General features: G+C 38.1%; 1 protein-coding gene across 1 annotated transcript; it reads left to right on the top strand.

Annotated features, from left to right (window-relative positions):
* The first annotated feature begins 2,671 nt into the window (after positions 1 to 2,671).
* On the top strand, positions 2,672 to 14,987 carry LOC127947132 (glucose-6-phosphate isomerase). The gene is made up of 18 exons (XM_052544122.1): positions 2,672 to 2,925; positions 5,002 to 5,092; positions 7,473 to 7,541; positions 7,785 to 7,904; positions 8,958 to 9,041; positions 9,320 to 9,466; positions 10,628 to 10,699; positions 10,812 to 10,856; positions 10,954 to 11,007; positions 11,167 to 11,227; positions 11,954 to 11,997; positions 12,131 to 12,283; positions 12,364 to 12,493; positions 12,594 to 12,670; positions 12,806 to 12,934; positions 14,153 to 14,228; positions 14,334 to 14,400; positions 14,566 to 14,987. The coding sequence occupies exons 1-18, from the start codon at positions 2,807 to 2,809 to the stop codon at positions 14,687 to 14,689; spliced, it is 1,662 nt and encodes a 553-aa protein (XP_052400082.1). The 5' UTR covers positions 2,672 to 2,806; the 3' UTR covers positions 14,690 to 14,987.
* The last annotated feature ends 531 nt before the right edge of the window (positions 14,988 to 15,518 follow it).

Here is a 15,518-nt window from a genome sequence, read left to right as displayed (position 1 = left end):
TTATGCTGATGATACTCAGCTCTATCTTATTCCGAGGTCACTGCAGTCACCCGGATCCAGTACGTATCCAGACCAGATGGTGGATCAGCACCTAGAAGGGACCTCTACATCCCTGAAAGACAGCGGAGACCAGGACAACTAGAGCCCCAGATACAGATCCCCTATAAAGACCTTGTCTCAGAGGACCACCAGGACAAGACCACAGGAAACAGATGATTCTTCTGCACAATCTGACTTTGCTGCAGCCTGGAATTGAACTACTGGTTTCGTCTGGTCAGAGGAGAACTGGCCCCCCAACTGAGCCTGGTTTCTCCCAAGGTTTTTTTCTCCATTCTGTCACCGATGGGAGTTTTGGTTCCTTGCCGCTGTTGCCTCTGGCTTGCTTAGTTGGGGTCACTTCATCTACAGCGATATCATTGACTTGATTGCAAATAAATGCACAGACACTATTTAACTGAACAGAGATGACATCACTGAATTCAATGATGAAGTGCCTTTAACTATCATGTTGCATTATTGACACAATGATTTCCCAATGAATGTTGTTCAGTTGCTTTGACGCAATGTATTTTGTTTAAAGCGCTATATAAATAAAGGTGACTTGACTTGATTAGATACTTTTGTGTTATTTAACATTTAATCATTTCAGGTTTGCTTCATATGCTGAGTTTGCATTTCACTGTTTTAATTAATTTTGATGAATACTAAATTTTTTTTTTTGTGTGACTGGGATGAATTAATGCACATTCACATTCACTCTAGAACTACATCATTCACGTTCACACAGTGCACACAACACCTCTGTACTTCTGATTTCTCCCAAAATGGGGACAGGAGACTCATCAGTCAATAAATGGCAAAACAAAGTAACTGGCGTTATATATACGTATATGTGTGTGTATATGTGTGCGTGTGTGATTGTGTATTTTTTCCCAGACACTTAATAACATATTTTCTAAATGAAAGTGAAAATGTTTACATTTATATTAATTGCAATTAGTTAACTATAAGACTTGAAGGTAAAGTGCACCCAAATCTGAAAATGAATTTACTCCCCTTCAAGTTGTTCCAAACCTGTAGGAGTTTCTTCCTTTCATTTAACACAGAAGGTGATATTTTAAAGAATACTGGTAATCAAACAGTTGACGGTAGCCATTGTTATCCATAAATTAAAAAAAAATAAAAAAATACTATGGCATTATTGCATTATTATCACCTGTGTACCCTCAGCTCCCCTTTATCGGGACTGCTCTGCTCATTGTTCATTTGTGAAGTCTTGATTTACCCAAACTGTCTCTAGCTCATTTCTGGTGTTTGCTCTTGTGATTTTGACTTGGATTCTGATCTCGTTTGTGAAGCTAAGCTGCCAGCCCTTTACCCATGCCTGTTTGAGTTACAATTCTTGGATTGCCCTTACCTGTGTGCTGTTTTGAGTTATTTATACTGGCCTTGCCTAGTGTTCTTGAGTTCTATGACTGTCTATCTCTGCTGGCTTACCTGTGTAATAAAATACTGCAGATGGATCCGACCGCCTCAGCCTCTTCGTCACATAATCCCTTTTTTTTAATGCATATTTAAATGCAATATATTTGCTTCAGTTTTTGATTTTATTATTATTTATTTATATGGTAAATGTGAACTGCTGAATGCACTAACAAGTACTTTTGGTAAAGCTTATAACTCATGTATTATTATTATTATTATTATATTTTTCTAATTACACATTTGATCTGATAAAATTTACATTTAGTATTTAAAAATAATACCTTACTGAATACTGAATGACTACAGTAATTTATAAGTTAATTATAAAGTATTTTACATGTGCTTTAGTATGTTATTTAACATAACAATAGGTGTACTTTAAAGCACAACAAAAGATTATTAAAGTTAAAATATACTAGTTTAACATTTTTAAGTGAATACAAAGTGTGTTAAATAAGGTTAATTGGTTAACATTAGTTTATTACTTTAGTTAAAATGAACTAAGCATTAACAATACTTCTACAGCATTTATTAATTTTAATTTTAATTTCACTACTAATGCTTTATCAAAATCAAAAGTTGTGCTTGTTAACATTAATGTACTGTAATTAACATTAACAATCAACGACTAACATTAACAAAGATGAATAAATACAGTAATGTTTTCTTTATTGTTAGTTCATGTTAGTTAATACATTAAATATAATTAATGAAACCTTATGTTAAAGTGTTGAAATTCAAAGTAAGTGGCCTCATATCAGCAATATTACATTTTCTACAAGTACAGTTTTTTTTTTAACAAGGAATCATTTTTATCTTACAAAATTAGTGTATTGTATTTGTTCCTAAATGGTAAATATTATCACCTTTTTAATTAAAGATATTTTAATGTTATGATATTTTAATTAAAATATTTTTGTGATTGTTTGGTTCCATCTAGTGGTGATCAAATCCCTAAACAAACAAACAAACAAAATAAAGCACGTTAAAAAAACGTATAAAATAAGTCAGCTGATTAATACCAGCCTTCACACACAGTATCAAAAAAGGCAACTTTTGTATTATTTCAAGTTATTTCAAATACTCAAAAGTGTCTAATTAAAAATACATGGACTACATTACATAACAGCCATCTGACCACCTTAGTGCAGTGTCACGGTGGGCGGGGCTACGCAGGATTCAGTGTCATAATGGGCGTGTCCTAGTCGGGATTTGTCATTGCACTTCCTCCTCACGCGTCTGTACACTGCTTGAGTTGTACACGGTTGTAATTCACTTTAGCAGCTTTGGACCTAACAACAGCGGAGTTTATTGTTTCATCATGGGACTCACCAGCGATCCGAACTACCGCAAACTGGAGCAATGGTACAAATCCAGCGCCGGGAACCTCAACATGAGGCAGATGTTCGACGCAGATCCAGACAGATTCAACAAGTTCAGGTGAAACACACATCAAACGCGCTTCCGCTGAGCGCGTGAGCTCTGTCACACATTTCGATGCACATTTCATCCCATCGAGCCTGCCAGCATCACATATATCCCGCATCAGCTGTTACTAGGACTTGCATCTTGGTCATGAGGCCTATATGAACAAATTTATTTTATATAACATTTGATGCATTGGTTTTTCCTAAGTCATCTTAATGTTCTTGCAATTTAATATCAGGACACGTGTTAGTGTATATATGCGCATATCGTTACATTTACAGCGTTACATGGAGCTTTGATCTTCACGTTGACGTTGCAAGGTTATTGCCCCATCAGGCCAGAATCCGCCCTCTGCACTGTGGCACCTGCTTTATATCCTTCATTTACACTCATATAAACACACTGAGAGTATGTTTCACTATTCATCTTTGCTTTAAATCAGAATAGACAATGCCAGATTAGCAGCTAGACGCATAACAAGGTCATAGGTCATCGGTCATCGGTCAAGTGTGCTACAGCACTGCATGCACTTTCACACTCCTGTTATTTTGCAGCATACATGTGAGTTTCTGTGACTGTATTTCATTAAATGCACATGATCTGTATTGCTCAAGTGCACTCACTGCGTATGCAGTCTCATAAGAGAGTGTCTCATCCTCTAGTGCGATGCCTCTGTGTTTATATGTGGCATATGTACCAAGCATAGCCTACTCACATTAGAGTTCATTAGCAGTGGTGGGTTAAAGCCTGATGATGTATGTTTGGGTTGTTATTGAAGTCTGTAGTATGATGTTCTGCTCAGAGCGGTGTTGGCCAACAGAGGGCGCTGTAACAGCATGATGTACGTGCTCTTCTGCACACTCCCAGCGGGCTGAACTCATTTTATATTCATTCATAACATTTAAAATTTATTTGACTTCCGTTTTTATAATATGTATATTATATGTATTTTAAAGTAAACGTAGTTGTTATATTCGAGACGAATTGTATTTAAATAGTTTTAATGAGGTGGAGTAAGCACGTGTTTACACTTCTGACGTAATAACGGGAAATTGTTGTCTGTTTAGGTGCGTACAGTTTTACTATATAATTAATAACAATATTAATAATAATAATAATAATAATAATAATTATTATTATTATTATTATTATTACAAACGTTTAAATATATATTTATAGTTTTAAATAAACACACTTATGTATATGATGTATATGAATATAATGTTTCTTTATTTATACATATAAAATATTGGATATAATGTATATCCAATGTTATATGTCAATACACAAAATTATACATTCACAAGATGTACAAAGGAAAAAATAAAAAATGTTGAATTAATTAAACAGGAGGAAAGCTAAATGAGCCATTTGAGAAAATGTTTCTTGCCCATCTCAGCGCGCTTCTATTTAGCAGCGACTCCCAAACTGCAGCATGCCACATTACTCTCAGATCTGAACTGTACTCAAATAAATATTTTTAAGATATTTTAAATGACCCCCCCCCCCCCCACACACACACACAACATTTAAAAATCCTGATCTAATCCCTTACAAAAAAATAGATGGCAAAAATATTTTCCTCCAAAATAACATGCTTTCCAAAAAAATCTTTGCTATTTGATTTTTTACCTAATATTTTATGACTTATACAGTTATATTAAGTTTTCTAGTATTTTGGAGGAAAATATTTTTGCCATCTATATTTTTGTAAGGGATTAGATCAGGATTTTTAAATGGTGTGTGTGTGTGGGGGGGGGGGGGGGGTCGATCATTTAAAATATCTTAAAAATATTTATTTGAGTACAGTTCAGTTCTGAGAGTAATGTTGCATGCTGCAGTTTGGGAGTCACTGCTAAATAGAAGCGCGCTGAGATGGGCAAGATATATTTTCTCAAATGGCTCATTTAGCTTTCCTCCTGTTTAATTAATTCTCCCAGTCTAAACATCACTAAGGTCCTCTCACTTGGATGTATACCAGGCTTGAATGATGTTCCTGTGTTATACATGTACAACATGAAGCAAAATTAAACAAATAATAATAGAGCTTTTGTTTATCCTATGTGTGTGATCCTGTCTTCTGAGCAGTTTACAGATGACAACGGATGATGGAGACATTCTGCTGGATTACTCGAAGAATCTCATCAATGAAGAAATCCTGCACATGCTCTTCGACATGGTACGGTCCACAAGCTAAACATTTCTTCATAAAGTCAGAGTAGAGTGTGTTACTGCTGAAAATAGGATCGTTGTATCAGGTTAACCGTATCTGTGGGTGTGGTGTAATGTTTATGTAGTTTATGCAGTAGAGTATGTGCAAGCTTAAGACCAAAGTTTACTTCAGTTTTGAGGCAAAAGCTTTCGTATGTTTGCAGGAAAAAGTAAAATGTAAAAGTGTAAACTGGAGCATAGAATTAAACAAAAATAATTGTAACTTTATCTCATAATTCAGACTTTGTTACCCTTAAGTCAAAATTGAAAGAGATAAACTCAGAAATCTAACTTTTCTTACAGTGCTGACTTTACATCTTTCAGTTCCATCCTTACATTGTGCACTTCCGACTTCACATCTCGCGCACTTCCGACTTCACATCTCGCGCACTTCTCATCTTCCGACTTCACATCTCGCGCACTTCCGACTTCACATCTCGCGCACTTCCGACTTCACATCTCGCGCACTTCTCATCTTCCGACTTCACATCTCGCGCATTTCTCATCTTCCGACTTCACATCTCGCACACTTCTCATCTTCCGACTTCACATCTCGCACACTTCCGACTTCACATCTCGCACACTTCCGACTTCACATCTCGCACACTTCCGACTTCACATCTCGCACACTTCTCATCTTCCGACTTCACATCTCGCGCACTTCCCATCTTCCGACTTCACATCTCGCGCACTTCCCATCTTCCGACTTCACATCTCGCGCATTTCCCATCTTCCAACTTCACATCTCGCGCACTTCCCATCTTCCGACTTCACATCTCGCGCATTTCCCATCTTCCAACTTCACATCTCGCACACTTCTCATCTTCCGACTTCACATCTCGCACACTTCCGACTTCACATCTCGCACACTTCCGACTTCACATCTCGCACACTTCCGACTTCACATCTCGCACACTTCTCATCTTCCGACTTCACATCTCGCGCACTTCCCATCTTCCGACTTCACATCTCGCGCACTTCCCATCTTCCGACTTCACATCTCGCGCACTTCTCATCTTCCGACTTCACATCTCGCACACTTCTCATCTTCCGACTTCACATCTCGCACACTTCTCATCTTCCGACTTCACATCTCGCGCACTTCTCATCTTCCGACTTCACATCTCGCGCACTTCCGACTTCACATCTCGCGCACTTCCGACTTCACATCTCGCGCACTTCTCATCTTCCGACTTCACATCTCGCACACTTCCGACTTCACATCTCGCACACTTCTCATCTTCCGACTTCACATCTCGCGCACTTCTCATCTTCCGACTTCACATCTCGCGCACTTCTCATCTTCCGACTTCACATCTCGCACACTTCCGACTTCACATCTCGCACACTTCCGACTTCACATCTCGCACACTTCCGACTTCACATCTCGCACACTTCCGACTTCACATCTCGCACACTTCCGACTTCATCTCGCACACTTCTCATCTTCCGACTTCACATCTCGCACACTTCCGACTTCACATCTCGCACACTTCCCATCCTCCGACTTCACATCTCGCACACTTCTCATCTTCCGACTTCACATCCAGCACACTTCTCATCTTCCGACTTCACATCTCGTAGTTCTGTCATTATATTGCCCAATTCCAACATCACATCTCGCGCACTTCCGACTTCACATCTCGTAGTTCCCACTTCTCATCTTGCGCACTTCTGACTTCACATTTACAATTCTGTCATTTATATTGCCCGCTTCACATCTCGCACACTTCCGACTTCACATATCGTTGTTCTGTCATTATATTGCCCAATTCTGACATCACATCTCGCACACTTCCAACTTCACATCTCGCGCACTTCCGACTTCACATCTCGTAGTTCCCACTTCTCATCTTGCGCACTTCTGACTTCACATATCGTTGTTCTGTCATTATATTGCCCAATTCCAACATCACATCTCGCACACTTCCCACTTCACATCTCGCACAATTCCAACATCACATCTCGCACTTCTGACTTCACATCTAATCGGGTCATATTTCACAGTTCTGGCTTTTCATTGGTTTCATTAGCTTTTCGTTAGTTTATATATTGTAAATCTGAATTTTTTTGTCTTCTCAGAATTGCAAGTCTATATTTTACGTATAATGGAAGTATACTTTGAGCTTTAGTTCTCATTACAGCCCCATATTTAACCTGACCCAGTACTTCCACTCTTCAACCAATAACAATAGAGAATGCAAAACTGTATCACTATGATGCAGCAGATTTCTTACAGTAATCACAGCAGGACACAAAACACAATTGGTGTTTGTATAGTTCTTTGTATGCATGCATGCACAAGTTCTTATCCCATTAACCGTTTTGTCCTGTCTCATCATGATTAGGCACGATCGGTGGGCGTTGAAGCTGCCAGAGAGAAGATGTTTGCAGGAGAAAAGATCAACTTCACTGAGGTAATATCCCAGTAAAACATTTCACTGAGAATTAACTTGAGCGAAGCAGTTAAGATTGAAATTGCAAGACCTGTTGTAATGCACTTCTAGAATTTGCTTCAGTGTAAATTCTAATGAACACCTCAGAAAGACATAACTCACATGAGATGGTTACAAATGAAACTAATGTCAGTTAAAATGGGGAGAACAGTTGCTAATATGGCTCTTTAGGGTCGGGCTGAGTTTGTGTGTGTTGGTTTGTAGGGTCGTGCTGTTCTCCACACCGCCCTGAGGAACCGCTCTAACACTCCTGTCATGGTGGACGGTAAAGACGTGATGCCGGATGTGAACGGAGTCCTGGAGCAGATGAAGGGCTTTTGCCATGTGAGTGAACCTGCGCGTAACAACTTGTTTACAGAAAATATTATTTTCACTTATTAACTAAACTGTAAATGTAAAATATGAATCTGATGACTATAATCATTTGACAGTATCCCTGTGTCATTCCAATTCCCAGCCGCCAGTCATAAAGTTAGGAGAGCATGCAAATCTCACTGTAGTGATATTATCAAAGTAATACCCACACAATAAGATTTTATTGTGGAGAAGGAATTGCATCTGTATTTTTTTCGTAAAACATTATAATTGTAATTAATTTGTATATATATATATATATATATATATATATATGTGTATATATATATATATGTGTATATATATATATGTGTATATATATATATGTGTATATATATATATGTGTATATATATATATATGTGTATATATATATATATATATATATGTGTATATATATATATATATATATATGTGTATATATATATATGTGTATATATATATATATATGTGTATATATATATATATATATATATATGTGTATATATATATATATATATATATGTGTATATTTTTATATATATATATATATATATATATATATATATATATATATATATACACACACATATATATATATATACACATATATATATATATATATATATATATATATATATATATATATATATATATATATACATTTAAGTGGATTAATTTGTCTTAAATTCAAATTAAATAAATAATATTAACATACAAACAATAATATAAAAATAATATTAAATTAAAGGGGAATTGAACATTTTAATAATGGGAAAATACCAGTATTCATACAAGCATATAACATTCTCTCTCTCTCTCTCTCTCTCTCTCTCTCTCTGTATTTATATATAAAATTTATTTAATTTTTTACTTGTTTTTTTTTTTTTTTTTTTTTTTTATGGGCTAAGTGGTACTTCTCTACTTGCATTTTAAAGTAATGTAATTTAGGATATAATTTGACTAACTGATCATTGATTTCACTGAGCGCTATGATAACTCCTGAAGATTGCCTCTGTGTATGACGAGTGTGTGTTATTTAACAGAAAGTGCGCAGTGGCGAGTGGAAGGGCTTCAGTGGGAAAGCCATCACTGATGTGGTGAACGTTGGCATTGGTGGCTCTGACTTGGTGAGTTTACTACGAGTTTCCAGAGATTTTACACTTCATAATTGACCAATAAAGGAGATTTGGCTATCGCTTACAGTAAATGAAGTCGAATAAAACTGTCTGTTGTTATTTATGCTTATCATAGAAAGTGTTTCCCGATTCTGGACTCAGATGTCCTTTGTGTATGTCAGATATTCTCTCTTTTATCCTGACGGCCAGGACTCATTGAGTCAGGTCTGGCAATCATTCACAATACTTGGAACAGCATTTATTGAGTTTTGTTTGGTTTTGTTCCTCAGGGTCCTCTGATGGTGACGGAAGCTCTGAAGCCGTACTCTAAAGGAGGACCAAACGTCTGGTTTGTCTCTAATATTGATGGCACACACATGGCCAAGACCCTCGCCAAGCTCAACGCCGAGACCACCCTCTTCATCATCGCATCCAAGGTACAGTACTGGAGTGTTCATCTACATTTATCAGGCATGTGGTTCTTCTGGATCAATCCGGAATGTTGACTGAAATCACGAAAAGGCCTTAAGCAATTAACTACATAAACTGCGAATAGTCACTTTAATTTGCATTTGGGAACGCAACATTCATCACTGGAATCGTTAATAAATCAGTTGTTTACAAAGAGAAGTTTCAGTGTCGCATGATCCTTCAGAAATCATTCTCTGCTGATTTGTTGCTCAAGAAACACTTACTATTTATTAAAATGGTTTTTGCTGATTTAAGATTTTTTTTGGAAACAATTCTAGCACTCGGAAAGCTTGGAAAGCTTTAGAAATGAAAGAGAGAATTTGATTTTGTTCATCATATATGAAAGCGATAAAGTGAGTGAAGACATTTAAAATGTTGCAGAAGATTTTGGTTTAATAAGTGTTTTACTAAGTTTATTAAATGTATTTGATAAATGCAAATAAATACTGTTTGTTTAACTTTTCTATCTATTAAATAATATTGAAAAAAATTATAATCACCATTTCCAGACAAAATATGAAGTCGTTTTTATCTGTTTCTTGAGCAGCAAATCAAGTTATAATGATTTCTAAAAGATCATGAAAACTGATGCAGAAATTTCAGCTTTGATCAGCGGTGTAAATTACATTTTATAATATATTAAAATAAATGTTTTTTAGTTTGTAACACTAAATATGAAATGATAATATTTCAGTTTTTACTTCATTTTGATCAAAACTTTTATTTCATTATTATTAAATGCTGATTTTTACTTTTACAAGACAATAACATGGTTAAAATATAACATCTTTTAGTGTGATAAAGTAATTTTATTTTTTTTAAGTAATAAGTGCAATGCATGTATATATGTGTTCCTGTAGCTCAACTGGTAGAGCACTGCGCAAGGTTGGGGGTTCGATTCCCCGGGAACACGATATGTAAAAATTTATAGCCTGAATGCACTGTAAGTCGCTTTGGATAAAAGCGTCTGCTAAATGCATAAATTTAATTTAATTTTAATTTTTATATTTTCCCACTTTTTTTGTCTGTAGTTGATTCCAAGCCTGATTTCTATTAAACAACATTAGTTATACCTAGTGAACAAGTTACTGTAGGTTCTTAGTTTCTTAATGTATTTTGTTTTTTAGACCTTCACCACCCAAGAGACCATCACTAATGCCGAGACGGCCAAAGAATGGTTCCTCCAGGACGCTAAAGATGTTAGTACATTTATCCTTAGACTGTCTTAAATAAGGTTTCTGATTTATGTCTAATTATGTGCGCTATAGATGGTTGTCTTTTAGTCTCATTCAGCGTTTTGTGTATTTTCAGACATCTGCTGTGGCCAAACATTTTGTGGCTCTATCCACAAATGCAGTAAGTACAGGGTTACGGCAGCTGTTTGATATTTTGTTGTTGATGTTTTAAGTATCTTTATAAAAAACGTTACATGACTTTCCCGTGTCCTCACCAGCCAAAGGTCAAGGACTTCGGTATCGACACCAACAACATGTTTGAGTTTTGGGATGTAAGTATTTCTTGCATTATGTTCTGTTATTGCATGAGAATGGAAATCTGCTTTTTGATTGGCTGCACATTAATATTGGACTACTAATGTGTTCCTGAATCAGCATATTACTTCTCAAAGCCCAGACTGTTTCTCTGATGCTGATTGCTCATGTTTTAGTGGGTCGGCGGGCGCTACTCGCTGTGGTCGGCTATCGGTTTGTCCATTGCACTGCACATAGGTACGTCTGCTGTATGAACGGTAACATAAGACCTGAAACATGATGATTCAAGTACATGGACGCAACTGCTTCTAACGATCAAGTTTGTTTTTGCTGTGCCATTGAACATAAAATCAGAATCCAATTCAAGGACGCTTTGCATTCTCAGCATTGACCGAGAGGGGGCGCTATAACAAGTATAAGCATAACAAGTCTTCTAGTTTATTCTTTCAGTGTCAGTGAGAACCACAGAGAGATTGACTATTTAAATTTATCATTAAATCATAATTAACCCTATTTACTTTACCATATTTTTCGGACTATAAGTCGCACCTGACTATAAGTCGCAGGACAAACTATGAAAAAAAAAAGTGTGACTTATAGTCCGGAAGATACGGTATTAACCCATGTTCCTGGTCCTATTATGAGGGATTCATCAACGATATTCCCCAAAATATGGTTTGTTTTGGTAATTAGGTACATTACTATTTTTTGTTTTTAATCTTAATGTCTACAATTTACAAATTCCTCCTCTTCAGTCACCTGACTCCATTCTGGTGTTCACGATAAGGGAAAAAACACCTCCATGTTCTGACTAAACATTCATGTTTGTGTACTTGTGTAGAGTATGTTTATAGCCTAACATCTGCCTGATCAAATTTGAAAGGCTGGTAATGCATCATCTTGCACTGATACACAATTACATCAGTAGATGATCCAGTAATTTTATTCATTTCCCTCTCATAGGTTTTGACAACTTCGAACAGCTTCTAGCTGGTGCTCACTGGATGGTAAGCTCAACTGTAGTGTGCCAGTTAACATTAGGATTACTGTACACTACACACACTCCACGCTGTGAGAGTACCTCCGAGCGTCTGAGAGTTCATGTCTCTGGTGGTAACCGCTCTGTACTCTTTCTGTCAGGATAACCACTTCCGCTCGGCTCCTCTGGAGCAGAACGCCCCGGTCATACTGGCCCTGCTCGGCGTCTGGTACATCAACTTCTTCCAGGCCGAGACGCATGCCCTGCTTCCCTACGACCAGTACATGCACCGCTTCGCTGCGTACTTCCAACAGGTCGGTCTGATGAGGTTTCAGGAAAGGACACCATTGTTTCTTATAGCAGGACAGTTGTTGAGTTGTTGATGGTATTTCAGGGAGACATGGAGTCTAATGGGAAGTACATCACCAAGTCTGGCACTCGTGTGGATTGCCACACTGGACCCATCGTTTGGGGAGAACCAGGAACTAACGGACAGCACGCCTTCTACCAGCTCATTCACCAGGGTCTGATCCTAACCCTCCCCTCTGGACTAGTTCCTAGTTTAATTGACATGTTAATTCCCATTTGTGATGTGTTTATCACAACAGATCTTAATCTCCGCAGGCACTCGCTTGATTCCGGCTGACTTCCTCATTCCTGCTCAGAGTCAGCATCCTATCAGAGATAATCTGCATCATAAGGTATGCCAGCCATCTGCGTGGTTCAGGACACGTCTTTGTTTTCTGGTTCTCTTGGGAGATTGATGCTCCAGATGTTATTTGAGCCATGTTTGTCTAAGGGTTACGAAGCACTCTCTCGTTTCATGAATCCGCTAGATCCTGATGGCAAACTTCCTGGCGCAGACGGAGGCTCTGATGAGGGGAAAGACCTCTGAAGAGGCCAAGAAGGAGCTCCAGGGTTCTGGGTTGTCTGGAGATGCACTGGAGAAACTCTTGCCCCATAAAGTGAGTGGTTCATTACTTGAAAACCAAGTGTCAACTCTTTGGACGGTATCTAAACTGGAGTCCGTCAGACCTGTAGCCTGGTGGTTAGTGCAGTGATTCCCGACCATGTTCCTGGAGCCCCCCCCAATACTGCATGTTTCCATGTCGTTTTCAGTTCATTAGATCATTAGTAGAGACTCCAAGACCTGAAATGTGTGTGTCAGACAAAGGAGAGATACAAAACTTGCAGTGTTGGGGGGCCTCCAGGAATATGGTTGAGAACCACTGGGTTAGTGGACATGCTTTGACCAAATGTGCTCCCATTGGTGTGTTATGGTCATGCAGGGATATTTGTCTGAATACACAAAAGCGTCATCAAGATTGCATGAAGCAGGGGTATCTAACCCTGCTTCCGTAAAGTAACCATCCTGCAGAACTCTTGAAAATTGCAGGCAGGTGTGTTGAAGCAGGCTTGGGATTGCAGGGATATCCAACCCTGACATTTCTTATAGGCACTCCAGCAGTACACCTTTTCAAACTCTTTTCAAACTCTTCTTAATCAAATGCCTGATTTAACTCTCCGAAATCACATACTCCCTTCGTGGGTTCTTCTTTTGAATAAGATTTTCTTTACAACCATTACAAAAGCAATGGTCTATTAAGTATGAATGTGAATAGTATGAATACAATCTTGACATACTAAATCTTCCACTGTCATGTGACCTTCAACATGGGTATTTGGGGCCTGATGGTTAGAGAATCAGTCTTGTAACCAGAAGGCAGGAAATGTAGGTGGGGTGAGTGAATGAACCATGCTCTCTTCCACGCTCTATACCCATGACTAGAAACCCCAATTGCTCCCCACAACAAAACCGGCTGCCCACTGCTCCTGGTTTGTATCCACCAATGTACTCATCAGCTCGTAAATGTTTCCTAACTCCTCCCCTTTAACCCTACCTCTGCTGACCCCCTCATCCAGTGAGATTAGTGTTCACACACTGCTCCTAAGGTGTATGTGCACTTACTTGGATGGGTTAAATGCTGAGTAAATACTATTAATGAATCCTCTCCTACAGTATAATAGGATCCCACCATAGTAGGTCATCTGAATACTTTCCACCTACTGTTTTGTGACGCTCTCAGTCCGGACGTAGTACTACAGTATAGTCAAGCTGTTTGAATCTTTTATTATATGCGGAATTTTCTTCTGTTTTTGAATGCCACGTTTATTTTATGTAGGTCTTCGAAGGGAACAAGCCAAGCAACTCTATCATTTTCAAGAAACTTTCACCATTCATGCTTGGTGCACTTGTTGGTGAGTTTCAAACGTATTATCCCACTACTTCCTTTTGTAGGTGTGCATTTGTTTGGTAGACACCACACTCAAGGACAATATTCTGTATTTGTTCATACGTTTCAGCCATGTACGAACACAAGATCTTTGTGCAAGGTGTGATGTGGGATATCAACAGCTACGACCAATGGGGGTAAGTCCAGTTTAAACTCTCCTGCAACTAAAGTTGGGTCCAGTTCAAAAGTTGCGATTAAACAGCGACAGTTCTTTCCATTCCAAATTGTGACGCATTGTTTGCTCTGAGAAGTGTGAAGTTTCAGTCATACGTACATTTACAGATTTTTCTCTGTCCCATCAGTGTGGAGCTCGGCAAGCAGCTGGCCAAGAAGATCGAACCCGAGCTGCAGGACGACGCAGAGGTTCATTCCCACGACTGCTCCACCAATGGACTCATCAGCTTCTTCAAGAAGAACCGGTCTTAAATGTTTGCTAACCCCTCCCCTTTAACCCTTCCTCTGCTGACCCCCTCATCCAATGAGATTAGTGAATTATGTAAGGCTTGGCATAGTTCATATAATAAGCCTAGACAAGGAGGACAAGCACTTTATGTCTGTCATCATCTATAAGCCATGGGATTCTTGTGTGTTGTGTGAGATTTGACTGTATTCATGTATCTGTGGACCAGTATGGGATGACTATCTGTTTGCACTGCACATTCTAGATGGATTTCATGTTCTCCTTTGGACCTAGGAACCACAATAAATGTACTCTGACACCTTGCTTAGTCGCATATCCTTTTAGTTTAGTCAAATTCCCTCTGAGATGACGAGTGTCCATTACATGGACCAGGTGGTACCTCCAGAATTGATTTGAAGAGCTGTTTTAATGAATGCGGTTACTCACTACCATTATTTTGCAATGTCATGCTAACACAATGATTATAATGCACTTCATATTTCAATGCTAATCTCTGTTTTGGAAACCTAGTATGATTTGAGATCACCCCTTGGTCTGGGACCTCATTACTTAGACGTTACTTAGCTTTTGAGTTGAAGAGAAAATAAATTTCTCCCTGAATTGGTATATGTGCTAACTATGCGACGACTGTATACAAACTACACTCTAAAGCAGGCTAACTTTCTTAGGATTTGAACTTGCCATGTGTTGTCAAGTAGGTTGTTTTCTTTGTTCAACATCTATGCACAGGTTCCTATCAACCAATCAGACTTTGGGACTGGGTTTTAGGACTGGGGTGTGTGATTTGAACAGGTTTGGCATAATTTTATATGAAGTTGTTCAGACTAAGGATTA

Source organism: Carassius gibelio, chromosome A25 (assembly GCF_023724105.1).
Source record: "Carassius gibelio isolate Cgi1373 ecotype wild population from Czech Republic chromosome A25, carGib1.2-hapl.c, whole genome shotgun sequence".
Taxonomy (NCBI): Eukaryota; Metazoa; Chordata; class Actinopteri; order Cypriniformes; family Cyprinidae; genus Carassius; species Carassius gibelio.
Note: the sequence above shows the minus strand (reverse complement) of the source record. Positions and strands in the feature narration are given on the sequence as shown.